This window comes from Ctenocephalides felis, unplaced genomic scaffold, assembly GCF_003426905.1.
Source record: "Ctenocephalides felis isolate EL2017-DRISC unplaced genomic scaffold, ASM342690v1 CF-g0.4_SCAFFOLD_03571, whole genome shotgun sequence".
NCBI classification, from domain to species: Eukaryota; Metazoa; Arthropoda; class Insecta; order Siphonaptera; family Pulicidae; genus Ctenocephalides; species Ctenocephalides felis.
This window is the reverse complement of record NW_020539725.1, coordinates 63,583,639-63,602,229: the sequence shown is the minus strand read 5'-3', so window position 1 is coordinate 63,602,229 and position 18,591 is coordinate 63,583,639. Positions and strand designations below refer to the sequence as shown.

Sequence of the window (18,591 nt, the reverse complement as noted above, 5' to 3'; positions counted from 1 at the left end):
TTTTTTTAGATTAAAATTTAATTTTTCGTCAGTGGAGTCCCTTTCTAGTATTTTTAGATTGAAATTTAATTTGCTCGTCACTAGAGTCCCTTTCTAGTTTTTTTTTGAATTAAAATTAATTTGCTCGTCAGTAGAGTTCCTTTCTAGTTTTTTTTAGATTAAAATCCAATTTGGTCGTCAGTAGAGTCCCTTCCTAGATTTTTTAGATTAAAATTTAATTTTCTCGTCAGTGGAGTCCCTTTCTAGTATTTTTGATTAAAATTTAATTTGCTCGTCAGTAGAGTCCCTTTCTAGTTTTTTTGAATTAAAATTTAATTTGCTCGTCAGTAGAGTCCCTTTCTAGTTTTTTTAGACTAAAATTTAATTTACTCGTCAGTAGAGTCCCTTTCTAGATTTTTAGATTAAAATTTAATTTGCTCGTCAGTAGAGTCCCTTTCTAGATTTTTTAGATTAAAATTTAATTTTCTCGTCAGTGGAGTCCCTTTCTAGTATTTTTAGATTGAAATTTAATTTGCTCGTCACTAGAGTCCCTTTCTAGTTTTTTTGAATTAAAATTTAATTTGCTCGTCAGTAGAGTTCCTTTCTAGTTTTTTTTAGATTAAAATCCAATTTGGTCGTCAGTAGAGTCCCTTCCTAGTTTTTTTAGATTAAAATTTAATTTTCTCGTCAGTGGAGTCCCTTTCTAGTATTTTTTGATTAAAATTTAATTTGCTCGTCAGTAGAGTCCCTTTCTAGTTTTTTTGGATTAAAATTTAATTTGCTCGTCAGTAGAGTCCCTTTCTAGATTTTTAGATTAAAATTTAATTTGCTCGTCAGTAGAGTCCCTTTCTAGTTTTTTTAGATTAAAATTTAATTTGCTCGTCAGTAGAGTTCTCTCTGTTCCTTGGTCGACATACAGTTTGCTTGTCAGTAGAGTCCTATATTAATCTTTTAAATTGAAATTTAATTTGCTCGTCAGTAGCATAAAAGTACAAAACTAAAAGTTTGATTGTGTATCACGAAAAATTACTGTTTTAGATTTGCCTTTAGGCAAGTTGCACTTTTAGTCACAACAAAATTGAAGAAACTTATAATGATGTAATAAAATCAATAACAAATACTAAAATCGTATTTTGCTCTTTGAGCCCTTTCAAATGATATATCACATGCAAATTAATGTTCGGGATTTGCCTTTAGGCAAGTTGCACTTTTGGTTAATGCGAATTTTAATGGAATTTTGTTACATGATGATATAAAATTAGCAACAAATACTAAATTCGTGTTCTGCTCTTCGAGTCCTCTCAAATGATATGTCACATGCAAATTAGTGTTCGAAATTTGCCTTTAGGCAAGTAGCCCTAATAAAATTCTCCTTTACTATTTACCTGTGCTTCCTGGTCTGCAAACACAAGTGAAATTTCCTCTACGAGATACCAAGCAAGTTCCATTAACACAAGGATTAGAACTGCAAGGATTTCTAATATCACCAGGTGAAAATTGTTGGCAGCCATTTGGACCTATGCCACTACCTGTGTATCCTGCAGGACATTCGCAGGACATCAGAGGACCAGAGGGAAGATCTGAAGGAAAAAAAAAACATATAAACTATAATAAACGTACTAAATTTTTATAAGAGTTAGGTCTAACCGTTTTGGAGAATAGCGCATTCGATTAAGATGATTAAAAAAAATTTTACTTCCATTGGACATACAAAAATCTTTTTTTTTTTACTTAAATATGTTTACTACTACTTACTTCGGTTGGTGCAAATTGCCAACGGGTGACAATAACTTGGCATAAGTTGGCACATTCCTCGTGTACTTTGGACACAGTTCACACCATCTCCTTCGAAAGGATAAGGGCAACTTCCACAAGTTCGAGAACCCTTTATAAAAAAAAATATTTTTTTAATCAGTTATTTTTGTTTAAATGCAGATTGTGGCGAGCATAGCTCACTTGGTAGCGTGTTCGATTCACACGACAGGGATCCTTGGATCGAATCCTGTCATTGACTTATTATTAGAATTTATGAAAAAAAGTGTAGTTAATTTGAAATTAAAATGAAAATTGTATTTGTTAAGTAGAAATTAAAGATAAATATAAGATAAATATAAGAATAAAAATTAAGATAAATAGGGATTACAGAATTTGAAAAGCTGAATTGTATTAGGAGTAAGAAGAAAAAATATCAGAATTTGCTGAGATTAAAAAAAGAAGAATAAAGAAAAATAAATGGAATGAAGATAGAAGTTGAACAGAATTAGGAATTTGATAGAAAACAGCAAAAATTTAAGAAATTAAGAAGAAGAATATAGAATAGGACATATATATATATATATATATATATATATATATATATAAATCTTGTTGACCTATTAGTGGTTAACCACTGGGTTGCCATTAGTTTTTTTAACATTTTTAAACTTTTGTGATGTATTGCTGTAATGCTCCAGAAAAACTTACGATATTTTATATCTATAAACCTAAGTAAAAATATCTACTACTTGATATCAAGTTGACCACGCTCTATTATTACATTTTTTATCAATTTTTGAACTTTTGTGATAAGTATTGCTATAATGCTCCAGAAAAACTGATATCGTATTTTAGATTTATAATCTCGAGTAAAAATGTACTGCTATCTGCTATCTACTGCTTGATATCAAGTTGACCACGCTCTATTATTAGTTTTTTTTTAATTTTTGAACACTTGGGATATGTATTGCTGTAATGCTCTAGAAAAACTGATATCACATTTTAGATTTAGAATCAAAGATAAAAGTATCTACTGCTTGATATCAAATTGACCACGCTCTATTATTAGATTTTGTATTTAATTTTTGAACTTTTGTGATAAGTATTGCTGTAATGCTCCAGAAAAACTGATATTGTATTTTAGATCTATAAACCCAAGTAAAACTATCTACTGCTTGATATCAAGCCTTTCAAAGTGTGATTTTATAAACAAAAAATGTTAAAGTGTTATTGTTCACACTGCAGTTAGATTTATATATGTTCTATTAACTGTAGAATTTTTTTTAACCTATTTAACTTATTTTAACCTATTGTTAGATGGCAACCCATTGGTTGACCACACTCTGTTATATATATATTTTTTAAATTTTTGAAACTTTGTGATATATGGATTGAGCTAAAATTTTAGCAAGATATATAATTCGTATCTGAGATGGTTATTATATATTTTTTACATGAGTAACATACCCTAACATAAATGCGTTTGTCATTTTTTTTCATTTTACCCTTTTTTATTGGTGGCGCCATCTACCGGTGACAACGCTTGATTTTGAAATTTGCATAAAAATTTGGAGCTAATTTGAATTATTATACTCTTTATTAAATCTTTACTTAAATCAATGAACTATTATGTTAATTAACCCTTTCCACTCGTGAATTGCGAGATTTACATATATTTGGCCGCCGGAGCAGCGGCATCCGAGTGGAAAAGGTTAAATTTAAGCATTTTGTTTATAATAAAAAATAACCATTAATAATATCGTTTAAATTGAAATTTTTTAGATATAAAAACAATATTTGGTATACAAAGCAGCAAAATTCAATTAAAGATGAATAAGAGTAAAAATATCTACTGCTTGATATCAAGCTGACCAAAATAAAATCGTTATTACTATTACTTACAATTGTGTTAGTGCATTGTACCAAAGGACTAGTGCTGCAGCCACCGTTGTTATTCTGGCATTCGTCGATGTCGATACATGTGAAACCGTTACCAGTATAACCTGGAATAAAAGATACCATAAACTAAGTGTAAGTGGCATTTTGCCTTAAGATGAGTAAACAATGTTCTATAGTTTCTTTATCACATCAAAATGAAAAAAAAACAGATGGAGAAAAAGTTCAAAGAGTTGTATTGGCTAATTGGCAAGAATTCAAATATGTGTTATGAAAACGAACATATAAAACAATAATTATCTCAATCTGGACATACGGAAATGAGCTATGGGCGTGCGCAAGCAATTCAAACATAAAAATAATACAAGTATCGCAATCGAAAATTTTAAGATGCATGGTGAACGCACCCTGGTATATTACGAATGTCATTCTACATAAAGACTTAAAAATTAAAACTATTAATAAAATGATAAAAGAAAGAAGCAAAAAATACCATAAACAATTACCAAGTCACCCAAACAAATATCTAAAAGAATTAAGCAAGAAATCTTCTACTCAAAGATTGAAAAAAATGGCCATACAATTTTACATAAATATCAAAAAAAAAAAAGATATCTCATAGGAGATAATCTCTCAAACTCATTTACACCCAACATATTGTCTTAAAAATGTATATTGTTTTTATCGGCAATAAATCTATGCAAAAAAAAAAAAGTTTCTTTACCTGCAGGACACGTTCCACAAGTGAAACTACCCGGTAAGTTAACACAGGGTACATAGGGTTGTGCAGAACAAGGATGCTGTCCTCCTGCACATTCATCGACATCCACATTGCAAATTGGAGACACACCGTTGGTGGTCCAACCCTAGAATAGAAGAAATCTGATCAATAAAGTTGTATCGAATAATAAATTATTGGTCCTATTGTCGCCTAGAATAGTTATTACACTTGTAATAACATTTTAAACAAAATAAGTTGAGTTGAGAATGGCTTTATAATATTTTTACCTGTTCGCAAAGACAAGTGTATCCATTATCATTTCTTTGGGGAACACAAATTCCATATCCGCATAATTCTATTTGGCTTCCAGAGTTGCAATCAGTGGTTCTGCGTAGACAGTGGGTTCCGTAGAAACCAGTTGGACATACACATCTACAAAGAGAAATAAATTTGAATAATAATTCACTTATTGTATCAAGAAGGCTTATTAGTCAGTTATTACTTACTCGTAAGTACCAGGTTTGTTGGTGCAAGTAGCCCCATTCTGGCAGCCTAAATCAGTTCCTGCAAAGATTGCACATTCGTTCACATCTTGCTCACATGTAGCACCCTGGGTAAAGGAAAAATACATTAAAAATCCACACACACACACACTTATATATATATATATATATATATATATATATATATATATATTATTGTTTACCTGCCATCCTTCAGCACATTTACAAATAAATCCATTATAAAGATCTTGACAAGTGGCACCATGTTTACAAGGATTCGAGGCACATTCATTTTTGTTCAATAAAGTCACCAAACGATTTAGACGACGTTCTACACTTGTTATACGTCGACCTAGTGCTAAAAATCTTCTATTCTGTAAAAATGTAAATGAAATATAATTATTTGACATATGTAATAGTATCGAAGGAAATAAGAAATAAATATATGAACTAAATTATTTAGCTGCAGGTAGAGTTATTCTCAATGATAAGTTCTTGTGTCAAGTTTTGCAATCGACAAGATGGAATGAAAGTAAAAACTGTCTATACTTTACAGTTTAAAATTGTTTTTATTTGTGTACCTTAAGTACTCGATAATCTTAATGAAACAACTCCATGTGATATAAGTCGACTCATGTCCATTCCTTCACATATAAGAAAGAACTATTTATTCTTCGTCAACTTACCACTTAAAAGACTTCTATGAATCTAACCTCAAACAATATCAATATTTCATGTATCATTTCTGTTGTACCAAATTAAATTCATATTTTTTTTACTGTGTTATCTCTAACTTACTCTAGCAAGTCCAGTCCTCGATATCGAATTATTGAGCGTCCCATTTTCGAGATTGTTAACACGTTTGATGAGCCCCCTGGGACCGTCTATGATGTCTGATATCCGTCGAATAAAATCTGCTGTACTGCCATCGGATTCTGATAACAGGCGCTCCAGATTTCTGGACACATTTATTGCCTAATAGAGAAAATAACGATGTAATTGGAATAGTATAATAATAAGTAATAAAGTAGTAAAAGCTAATAACAAACGACAAGTGTCAAGGATATATTTTCAAAATGGATGCTGATTGTATGTCGTTTATATTCAACATGGCTACACTCTGAAGTTGTTCACACTATTCTTTAATTTGAATTTTTAGTTTAATAATAATATTATAAGACATTTTTTTAATAAAATCTAAGTAATTTGTTTATATTGAAATAGCATAATATATATTATTGCTTAAATTTAATATAGATACAATTATTAAGTATAAAAACCAAAATATCAGTCAAAATTGAACAATTTTCTTATGCTGTGAAGTTGTTCACGTTGCAATTGTTTATAAATTTGTATTTTAGTATAATTTAAGTATTTGAGAAGACAAAATAAATAAATAATATCGCTTGAATTTAAATATTTGGTATACAAAGCAAAACAAATTCAATTAAAGATAGTTTATCAAAATGACTGACGTTAAAATTGTACAATATACTTACGCTGTGAAGTTATTCGCACTACACATATCTATACATTTGAATTTTTAGTATAAGTAAATTTGAGCATTATGTTTATAATAAAAAATAACATAAATAATATCGCTTGAATTTGAAACTTTTAAATATAAAAACACGTATTTCGTATACAAAGCAAGCAAAATTCAATTAAAGACATTTTTCAAAATGTGTCCTGATTAACTATCGTTAAAATTGTACAATATACTTATGCTATGAAGTTGTTCACACTACGATTGTTCATAAATTTGAATTTTTGGTATGAATAAAATTAGAGCATTTTGTTTAAAATAAAAAATATTATCGCTTAAATTTAATTTTTTTAAATATGTATATAAACAAATATTTGGTATACAAAACAACAAAATTCAATTAAAGATAGTTTTCAAAATGAATCCTAATTAACTGGCGTTAAAATTGTACAATATACTTATGCTCTGAAGTTATTCGCACTACGATTGTTTATAAATTTGAATTTTTAGTATAAATGAAATTCGAGCATTTTGTTTATAATAAAAATATCAATATATAATATTGTTGCAATTTATTTATTTATTAACCCTTTCGCTACAATTTTTTTTTGCACTGCTGTACGTGCCAGCAAGCCGACCAAGTATTTGTTAGACAAGAGTTTGCAATTCTTATCAATTAAAATGTATTAAAAATTGAAAAGTACACTTCTAACAGACTACAAATTATGAATAAATAACTCGTTAGAATTTTCAATAATTCAACTAAAAATGATTTTTCAAAATGTATCCTGATTAACTGTGGCTAAAATTGAACAATATACTTATGTTATGAAGTTGTTCACGTTCTGATTGTTCATAAGTTTGAATTTTTGGTATGTATCAAATTAGAGCATTTTGTTTATAACAAAAAATAAATATATATATATATATATATATATATATATGTATGTATGTATATATATGCAAATATCTTCTATAGGCGACACTCGTACACACAGATAGTCATGTGATTGTCGCCCATAGACGACGTCATAGCAAAAGGGTTAAATATAAAATAATAAATTAATTTATCCGGCTTACCTTATCTATAACAGTTATTATATTAATATTATTCAAATTTACAGCTCCATTTCCGACAGTGTGAAATGTTATGTTTTTTGATTCTGCAGAAACAATTAATAAATTTCCATTTTCTGTTCTTATTTTCGGACTAAAAGAAAAAAAAAAAATATTTTGTAGCTTATACTTAAAAAGCATTTTAACTCATATTATATGCAATTATATATAAATAGAATTAAATGTAAAAAGTAAAGCAAGAAAATTGTACATCTTCATCATTGACTGAGTGAGTTTATTTTTAAATTAGCAAAAATCATTTTAAATGCACAAATATATTTAATTACAAGTAATATATATATATATATATATATATTTCTAACTATATGCTATGTACTTACTGGTTTCCGTATAAATCACAGAGCACACATTTTTGAAAAGTTATAAAAATCAACGTCCAACTTAAACTATAAATTAGAAATTTATCCATAATTAATAATTATGAGACTAAGTTTAATTAATACTCATTATATAAATAAACACATTTTTATAAAATTTAATCTTTTTCTAATTTTTATATGTAAAAATTAAAATTAATTAGAAAGTAACTTGTGATCGATTCTGAAAGCAATAAAGAACTGATTAAAAATTGGTATGAAAATTGACGCCCAGAAAAGTTATCAATAGAAATTGTAAGCAGTGGTGGACAAAGTAGAGATAAAAATTATTTAAAAAACCCAAGTGGCTCTAGTATTTAAAATCTAAAATTGTGAATAATACTTGAATGATTTATTACTAATTAATTTAGAAGTCAATTCTGCGGTTACATAGACGATAACATAGCGTTGTAAAGGCAACCAAAAACATTGAAAATGTCTATCTATTTGCTGTGCGATCAGGCGTATTTTACATATAAACAAGCAAGAAATAATCTTATGATAACAGATTTTGCAATAAAGTGACGTTTTCTGAAAAAACGCCTGAACCGATCACAGAAATTTAAAAGCCATTCGATGTATCTAGATAAGGACTATCGTTCGTCAGTTATGTGCGACGATCTGTCAAGCCGTTTCTTTATAATTTGAAAAAAAGTGTTAAACTTTTCGTCCACATTTAAGCTCATACTACCGAATCGATTTAAAAAATCAAAAACTGTTCGAAAGATATTAGTTGGGAATGGTACTGATTAATTTTAGGTGAAAATCTACCGAGCCGTTTTCTTGTAATGAACTATTGAAAAAAATTTAAGCCGATTTTCATGGAACTTTTTTTTGCGATATATATCATGGTCTTACTGAAATATTACGGCCTTACGACAACTAGTTTAATTTAAAAAAATCATCAAAGTTTGAGAAAATGAGCAGTTTTTTGACGTTAAAATTAAAATTAGACGATTTACTTAGTACTTGGTCTTAATGAACATACTAAACCATTAAAGTCCTACGGTACAATTATAAAAATTATTGATTTGTTAAAATTTGCCTTTAGAAAACACTCAGAGTTAACGTGTTCGTTCGCTTTTTATTTTGTATAATAAATCCACTCGGAATACTTTTAATCACTCATAAATTAATTTATTTTTTATTGAATAAGTCGATTATTTACACATTTCGGGAAGTTCATGTAACTTGCCTCAAGGCAAAATACCAATATCAACTAGTTACATACGGTTTTATGTGTAAAATACGCCTGAACACGCGGCAAATAGATAAACATTTTCACAGCCATAACAACGCTATGTTATTGCAGAATTGGCCGCTTAATATGGTACATAAAACTATTAACTTTTTTATATTACAGAATATATATATATATATATATATATATATATACTATTCAAAAAAACGTGTGGTCCACAACTGCTTCAAAAAGTGGGCGTCTACTAGTCAAAGATAAACAGATGCATTTTAATTGATAAATTTCAATGGTCAAGGTATTAAATTTCATAAAATTATCAATGAATTTAATAATAAAAATAGAACTCCAAAACTTAGAAAATTTATCAATTATATTTGTTGGAGAAATAATGATTATTAAAAGTTAAGACCAAAAAATAGAAATTTGGGACTTTCACCAAGAGATATAAAAATCATTATCAAAACAATTATTGTAATTTTCGCATAAACAATACAACACAACTCAAAATAAAATATAACACCATACACTCCTTTTAATCATTATAATATATATTAATATAATTCACTCATACATTGTATTCTATCCTAAGCATTCACAAAATATATAATTATATATATATATATATATATATATATATATATGTTTGTATGTATGTATAAATAAATAAAAACATCTTGCACCTTATATCCTAAGAAAAAAATTGATCACAAAATTTGATGCTCCGAAAATATTCAGTCTAATAATTATATGTATAATTACATAAACTATTCCTTTAAGAAGGGAATGATATTTTCAATAAACCATTCCTCAGTAAATCTCAAGTGATCTCCATTTACATCCAAAAAGTACAATTTACCATCCTCGTCCATTTGTTTTAATCCCAACTTGTCCTAAAATAGAAGAAAGGTGTAAACATAGGTTGGTATTAGAATTGGTAAGATAAAATATATAATATATATAGAATTTTCATCTAGTTCCTATTACTATTTCTGTTACCTCTAAATAAATATTACTATTATGCAAGTCCTCAATCTCGACATCCTGTCCACTCTTATAGAACCCGAACCATTCCGAAGCAATCGGTTGCACCATTGTGTCGAAATTGAATTTAACCATCACAAATTTATTTAATGATGACAATTTTGTTACATAATCAACATTGTAGTCACGTTCATTGTTAATATCAGCTAAGAATATACTGCTGTTTTTATATTTGTCTTCGTTTAGAGGATCGTGCCAATAGGTTGCTTGGGTTAAAGACTTTTGGACCCACCTGGGGGAAAGGATAGATAAATATATATATATATATATTTATATATATATATATATATATATGTATTTATTATATACCTTATATAAGCAGTTTGAGTCAACAATTTTCTAAAATACTCGCAACTACTGTGATGAACTGCCGGACAATAGGGTGCCCCAAAGACACCTTGATGTTGAGCACCCAAAGTTATAAGATTGTACATTTGTGGTCCGTTACATCTCTGAGCTAAGGATCGCCTAAAATACAAATAAATCACTATGAAAGTCAGAAGGACTCTTCTAACGATCAAATTTAAAATTAACGGAAAAAAGGACTCTACTGACAAGCAAAACTAAAATTAAAAATAAAATAGAAAGGGACTCTACTCACGAGCAACCAGAAAATTGAAAAAAAGGGGAATTATATTTAAAATGAAAGGTAAAAGGAACTCTACTGACGATCCATTTAAAAATTAACGGAAAAAAGGACTCTACTGACAAGCAAAACTAAAATTAAAAATAAAATAGAAAGGGACTCTACTGATGAGCAACCAGAAAATTGGAAAAAAGAGGAATCATATTCAAAATCAAAGGTAAAAGAGACTTTACGGGCGATCCAATTACGAATTAACGGAAAAAAGGACTCTACTGACAAGCAAAACTAAAATTAAAAATAAAATAAAGAGGGACTCTACTGACGAGCAACCAGAAAATTGGAAAAAAGAGTAATCATATTTAAAAGAAAGGGACTTTACTGACGATCCAATTAAAAATTAACGGAAAAAAACTCTACTAACGATCAAAATTTAAATAAAATTAATAAGGGACTCTACTGACGAGCAAAACAAAAAAAAATTAAAATGAGACTCTACTGATGAGCAACACAAAAATTGAAAGAAAAAAGAAGTATTTTCGAGTAAATTTAAATGTAAAGAAAAACTCTACTGAGGAGCAAATTAGAAGTTAATGTAAAAAGAGACTCTACTGACGATCAAAGCTAAAAATAAAATAAAAAAAGAACTCTACTGACGAGCAAAAGTAAAATTGAAAGAAAAAAGGGACTCTACTGACGATCAAAATTAACATTGAAAAAAAAGGGGACTCTACTGATGATCAAAATTAAAAATTAACGAAAAAAGGGACTCTACTGACGAGCAAAGCCAAAAATAAAATTTAAAAAAAAGCTTTACTGGCCATCAAATTAAAAAAGGACTCTATTAACGAGCAAACTAAATCTTAATGGGAGCGACAAAAGGGACTCTACTGACCCTTAAAACAAAAAAAAGATCCTATTGACGATATTAAGAGAAGTAGGAACTCTACTGGCAATCAAATTATAATTCAACGCAAAAAGGGACTCTACTGGCGATAAGAAAATTTAAAGGAATAAGGGACTCTACTGACAAGAAAACTAAAACATCAAAAATCGTAACTTCGAGGAAACAATACTTTTTGTCTCACATAACAAACTAAATAAGACATATCTTAAAATAATTACAAATTTTGTTTCTTTGATTGAAAAGAAATTTATAAAATCACTTTTTTTGATAAAATCGTTTTTAGTGAAAAGGTGTTAGACTATAATCAATCATACAGGTAAACTTTCAAAAATTTTCTAATTTGTTAACATTTCTAATATTTTGTTATATAATCCACTTATTTATTTTTATCATTTTCATTTTAATTATGTTGCGATACTTCTGTACATTATTTTTTCCACAATTTTATTCATTTTATATAAAAAATCCACCATTTTCTACTTTTCTAATATATATATATATATATATATATATATATATATATATATATATATATATATCAATCTTCTACAATTAATTATCTCAATATCTAAGTCATTTACTGTTTACTTACAAAAATTGTCCCCCCTGAGAGAAATCCTAAAGCGTTATAACCATCTTGTAGTGTGGATCATTCTGTATAGCTTCACACGCCAATCTGACTTGCTTGTTCGGAGACATAAAGAAACCATTTTCAACATCTTCGAATTCATTATTTCCTATTCTTATCGAATGAATGTAAACACCGGGCAAGAGTTTCTCTTGGAGTCGTTTTGAAAAACCTCCTATGCTGAAGGGGAAACAACAACTATCCCCTAGAGGAAAAAGATAATATATATACATTAAAAACCAATATCACAACTTCATTTCACTTGCCCTCATCTAAACTCAAATAATATAAATATATACAGTATCATACTAATAATAGACATTAACTAAAACTACTTATAACATTCTTTTAGTACAAAATATAAAATACATTCAGTTTTAAACAAATTTTACAACATAACCTAAAAAAAAAATTATTTATAATCTTACCCATTCCATGCCAAATAACAATTGGTTTTATTTCAGAATTAGTTGTAATTAACACATTATTTGCCGCACAAGCTTTCACAATTATTAATAACACTAATAATGACTTCATTTTTGCACAAATAATATTTTTGCAGAAATGTTTTATTCACTGTCAATGGCTGATCGACGTGAACTTTTACATTTAACCTTTGGCGCGAAATTCAAATTCAAAAGATGATAAATGAAATACATAAATTGATAAACAACAATACATATATATATATATATATATATATATATATATATATATATATATATATCATATTATAATTAAAAGTTTCATCCCTCAACTTTAATAACACATTTTATTTGGAACATTATTTAGTATCTCATAACCGTTTCAACAATTATTGGTCAGTTATATATATAAATATATATTGAGTAACAATTATTGTATATTATATATTAACAATTATTGTATTATTAAGTTACAGATTGTCAAGAACTTATTTGAATCTCTAATTTGATTAATTTAAATAATTAATTCGTAAGGCAAGAAGATAGAAATTATGAAGGAATCACATGATAGAAGAACACATTATTAATTTGAAAATAAATATAAATAAATTCTTATGTGCTAATTATATATATATATATATATATATATATATATATGAATCTTATAAATTATTGATTGTTACATTTCCATAGTATAACACAGATAAATTTATCATCAAAACTTTAATATTATCTTAACATTAAAATATATATTTTTTCATTTATTGCACAGACAATAACATTTTTATTAACAACAATCATTTGTATATATATATTTTAGAAAAGCTAATTTAAATAAACATTAGGGTGGTCCTTAATATAGACATTATCAATTTTTTTTGCTCCCAAAGGCTTAAACACTTACAAATTAATACAAAAAAATCCTCTAAAAATTTTAGCTTTGAATATTTACATTTAGATAGTCCGCAATGTTAATAATGAATATACGAAACTTTTAATTGAATTGCGGACTATTTAAATGTTAATATTAAGAGCTGAAACATTTACAGGATTTTTTTTTATTTATTTGGAAGCATTTGAGCCCTTGGGAGCAAAGAAATTCGAAAATATATAAAATATATATAAAATTTACATATTAAAGATCACCCTAATACATACATATAAGTATTTTTTTTTATTAAAATTGCAACATACCCATTAACCTAAATTTCTGCCATGTGTCTTGTTAAAATTAAGTACTAGTTAAACTTTATTTTAGTATAAAATCAAGAAAAATAAATTAATTTACTTAAATTCTAAACTAAATCCTAATGATTTTTTGTCATAAAGAATTTGTTTTAAATTTTAAATATCTACTTTTGTTCCCATCATGTGTATGTTTGTTTTGTGGAACAATTTTATTCATAAGAATAAAGGACACAAATTTATAATGTACAGTATATTTATATATATATATATATATATATATATATATATACTAGCTAACCCGGCAAACGTTGTTTTGCCATAAAAAATATGCCTAAATTGATAAAAAATTAATAAAAGTGCCAAAAATCAAATATTTAATGAATTTGGACTCTGATTCTTTGACAAATAGTTGAAAACTTGTTATAATTTTCAAAAATATTTGACATTTCATACTTCAAAAATTAATTCACTCGCATCATTGTATTTTGTTTATTTTAATTTTGTTTATGTCAATTTTTTTTAATTAAAGAATAAATTAAATTTTAGTCTAAATCAACGCAGTATCTTTATCTAAATATACAATTTTTTATATAAATATTTGTTTTTTTACATTTGCATTTAATTGAAAAATAGTGAATGTCAATTTCATATATCCAATATGCACTAAATTTATAAATGTCAAAATATTTCCTTCTTGGTCCAAAATTAATATAATATGATAATATTTATTTTACAATAATGTTTTGTATCTATAATTTGCTTGGCAATATTGCCTATAACATAACTTGGAATAATTAATTTATTTGCTTCTTATTGAAGTAAGTCGTTAAACATTTTTTTGTGAAATGTCAAAATTTTGTTTATGATTAATTTTAAATTCAATATGTCGCTTTTTTATTGTGATCTCTGATTTATAATGTTTTGATGAAGTTTTGGTTTCCGAAATAATTTGTTAAACTAATCAATTAAATCTAAATCGTAATTTATATAATTATTTTCATAGACAAATGACATTTAATTTTTTTACATGTCAACATTTATTCAAATTTTTAAGCACTGATTTTTAATTAGATTTAAAACTATAAACAGTGATTTTGAATATAGCATTTCATCAAATTTGGATTTAAATGTTGGATATTTCTATATATGTACATGCTTTTGAATTTTATTTTTTGAAATGCCAAATTTTTTTTTCAAAAATTATATATCGAAATTTCCTTAAATTTTGACATTTGTCATTTTAGTGTTTTGTTTGTTTTTTTGGCCATTTTCTGTCAAAATTTTTAGAAATATATAAAAATTATATATTTATATCTCAAATTTACTTTTCAAAATTTCCTATAACCTAAGTTGGATATATATGCACACGATGAGCCAATAAAATTCAAAATCGGTTCAGTAGTTCGGGCGTCCATCGCGAACCAACATCGTGACACGAGATTTATATATATATATATATATATATATATATATATATATATTACTATCATCTTTACCTCATGAATAAAATTGTTACCACGTTTTAGTATAAATATTAATAAAAAGACAACTCGGACTTCAACATCTTCCAAAGACTTGAACCGCTTACTTACATTTAACTGCAAAATTCATTCATTTAGAACACAAAGTTTGCATCGAATACTATAAATTTCATTCTGTCTCATGCTCTGATTTTTTTTGTAAAACTATAATTACTTGGAATGTACGAGATTCAAAAATTCCTCTCGGGTCTTTGGATCGTCTCTGAAGACTCCCAACATTGTTGATGTTACGGTTTTGCTGTTGATTTTCTGGACACCCCTCATCACCATGCACATGTGCCTGGATAAAAGATAATAGATATATATATATATATATATATATATATATATATATATATACTAGCTGACCCGACAGACGTCCCGTACCCGTACCCACGTCTACAATTCAAAAGTTCCAAATTTTTTAATATCCTATCCTATACTTTTTAATATCCTATTAAAATTATTGCTGAAAAGCAGCTGAGATGTGCCAGAAATTAAAATAATATGAGATACAGTCAACAGTATATTGTTCGGCAGATGCAATTATATAATTCAGTTTTATAAATAATTCAACAAGTCCAAAATTGCGTATACATTATTTTTTTTAAACTTAAGTATGTCGCATTTTGGTTTACTTTACTAAATTATTTAATAATACAAAAAAACATGTCTACTTATTAAAAAAATATTTAGAATTTTGTTTCATGTGTTAAAAATTAATTTGTTTGATATTGGATTGGAAATATTTAGTTAGTTGATCTTAGATTGAATAGTGCACATATGAACTAGATTTTACAAATTAATTCGCCTAAGATTTGAACAAAAACAATAATGTTTATTAAATTATTAGTAAAAAAAATGTACTTTAGAAATTATAATTGCCAAAAAGCAACTAATATATCGAGATTATGAAAATTATAGACTAAATTATTGAAGCAATTATTTTGAGTGAAAATATCCAAGGTGATATTGTACCTTTACCCTAGATATTATATTATTTTTTTCTGAATTTCTTGTACTGTTTACGCTAAGACCATAAATAAATCACAAAGGCAAGACATCAAATAGGATATTAAAAAGTATAGGATAGGATATTAAAAAAGTGGAACTTTTGAATGACAACGTCTGTCGGGTCAGCTAGTATATATATATATATATATATATATATATATATATACAGGACCGGTCCTGGGATCCTAAGCGCCCGCATGCCATTATTTTTCTAGCGCCCCCCCTGTTATTTTAACTGTTTTAACAGTTCATCATTAAAATTATACAAAAATTTACATTAATTTTTTTATAATACTTTTTAATAATTCTGTGCTTAGTGCACAAAAATTAGATATATGTAAACTAAAAGCGCAAAAATTCATTGATTTTAAAATTATTCAGAAGATCGAGGCAATTCAATCAAATTTTTGTGTCTTCTATCGTTATCGCACTACCAAACTATTTTTTAATTTTTATTTTCAATCCAAACTTTTCAACACATCCAAAAATTTCAATATGTTATTTATTGCTTGCAAGAATATTCTTAAATTTTCAATTTCCAACGCATGCGTAATATTAATATTTGGTTGATTTTATTTAATTTTTTTGAGGATTTTATGCAATTTATTCTATTGAGCAAATCATTATTAAACATAGCACTGGTACTTCATGTTGGATTATTTTAATTTAATTTTTCATTATTCCAAAATTTTTCATTAAAATATCCAAAAGTGCATCGTAAACTTCTCCTAATTGATATCGTAAGGAACAAATTGTATGTATTTTAATTTCACCTAACTTTCCCATTTGTTGTTTGAAAGTGAAATTTTTAACGTACTTTAAAAATATTGTCCATAGATTAGTAAAAGATGCAAGAAAAGTATATATTTCTTGATTGATATTGAAAAAAGTATATTATAAATTTCATATCCAAATCTCGTTTTGGCGCCCCCTAAGGCGTGCACCCGCATTTTTTGCATGCATCGCATTCAAGGTAGGACCGGCCCTGTATATATATATATATATATACATGTATGTATGTATGTATATATATTATTTATTTTTTCTACTCACACTCCTTCGACTACGACCGCCACTCCTGCCGGCTGCACCGCCTGCGTAACCGCCAGCGCGATCTGCTTGGTGAGCCTCTCCTGCACCTGCAGCCGCCTCGAGAAGATCTCAACGATCCTGAAGAGGGTGTTAACACTATATGTACATCATAAAATTCAAATGACTAAGGATACTATATAGACAATACGACAATAACAAGCAACTCAACATAAGGACACCATGGTGGTTGTGGTGGTTGTTAGAATCCATAAATCCTTATTAGCAATTGTGCTGTGGTGCTGGTGAGGTAAGGTATTGAAAACATCAACTGAATACACCCCTGGGACGATGCAAATTTATAGAAAATCACCCCAATTTTTTTATGATAATAAGACATACATTTGAATAATAATTTAGTAAAAAATTTAGGAATTTTTAAATTTTTTAGAGAATTTGGTCAAAATTCAAAAAACAATATTTAAATTGGACAGCATTAATAAAAATTAGAAGAATTTTAAACAATTGGTAAGAAGTTTAAAAAACTTCTACAAAATTTAGAGTTCTACTAGCATTTGAAGAATTTGGTCAAAATTTAAAGTTTTGGACCAAATTTGCAGAATTTTGGACAATATTTTAATATCCTTAGAAGAATTTTCAAGAATTGGTAAAAAGTGTGAATTTTAAAGAACTGATATAATATATAAAAAATTTGGACAAAATTTATAACCTTCGAGGCTAAATTTGAAGATTTAAACAAAACTCAAGAATTTTGGAAAACATTTAAAACAACAAGTTGAACAACCCTTAATGAAAATAATTTTTTTTTTTAAAGTAACATTTAACCATTTTCATAAACTCAAAAAAATCTTAACTAAAATCATGTTAAATAAAATTAAAACTGAAAGAAAATTGATCCCAAAATTTATAAAAATAGGGGTGGTCAACCATTGATAAAAATAAATAGTTTTTTGAAGTAAAGAGAATTCTAATCATAGAAAAGTAAAATAAATAAAATTGATCAAAAAAATTACAAAAAATATTAGGGATGATGGATAAGCCCTAATAAAAATAAATAATGGATAAGCCCTAATAAAAATAAATAGTATTTTGAAGTAAGAGAAGTACGTATTTTGTCAATTGTTGACCCCAAAATTGAAAAAATGTGTTAGGATTGAACAACCCTTAATAAAAATAAATTCTTTTTTAAAGTAACATTTAT

General features: G+C 27.2%; 1 protein-coding gene and 1 pseudogene across 1 annotated transcript; both read right to left on the bottom strand.

The window, feature by feature from the left end:
- The window catches only part of LOC113386747, a 70,174-nt pseudogene that overhangs the window by 11,249 nt on the left and 40,334 nt on the right, over nt 1-18,591 (bottom strand).
- LOC113386750 (palmitoyl-protein thioesterase 1-like) lies at nt 9,716-12,733 on the bottom strand. Its single transcript, XM_026624508.1, has 5 exons — nt 12,622-12,733; nt 12,158-12,398; nt 10,385-10,543; nt 10,031-10,307; nt 9,716-9,924 (listed from the first exon to the last, which is right to left on the bottom strand). Exons 3-5 carry the CDS (start codon nt 10,507-10,509, stop codon nt 9,799-9,801), a joined length of 528 nt encoding a protein of 175 aa, XP_026480293.1. The 5' UTR covers nt 10,510-10,543; nt 12,158-12,398; nt 12,622-12,733; the 3' UTR covers nt 9,716-9,798.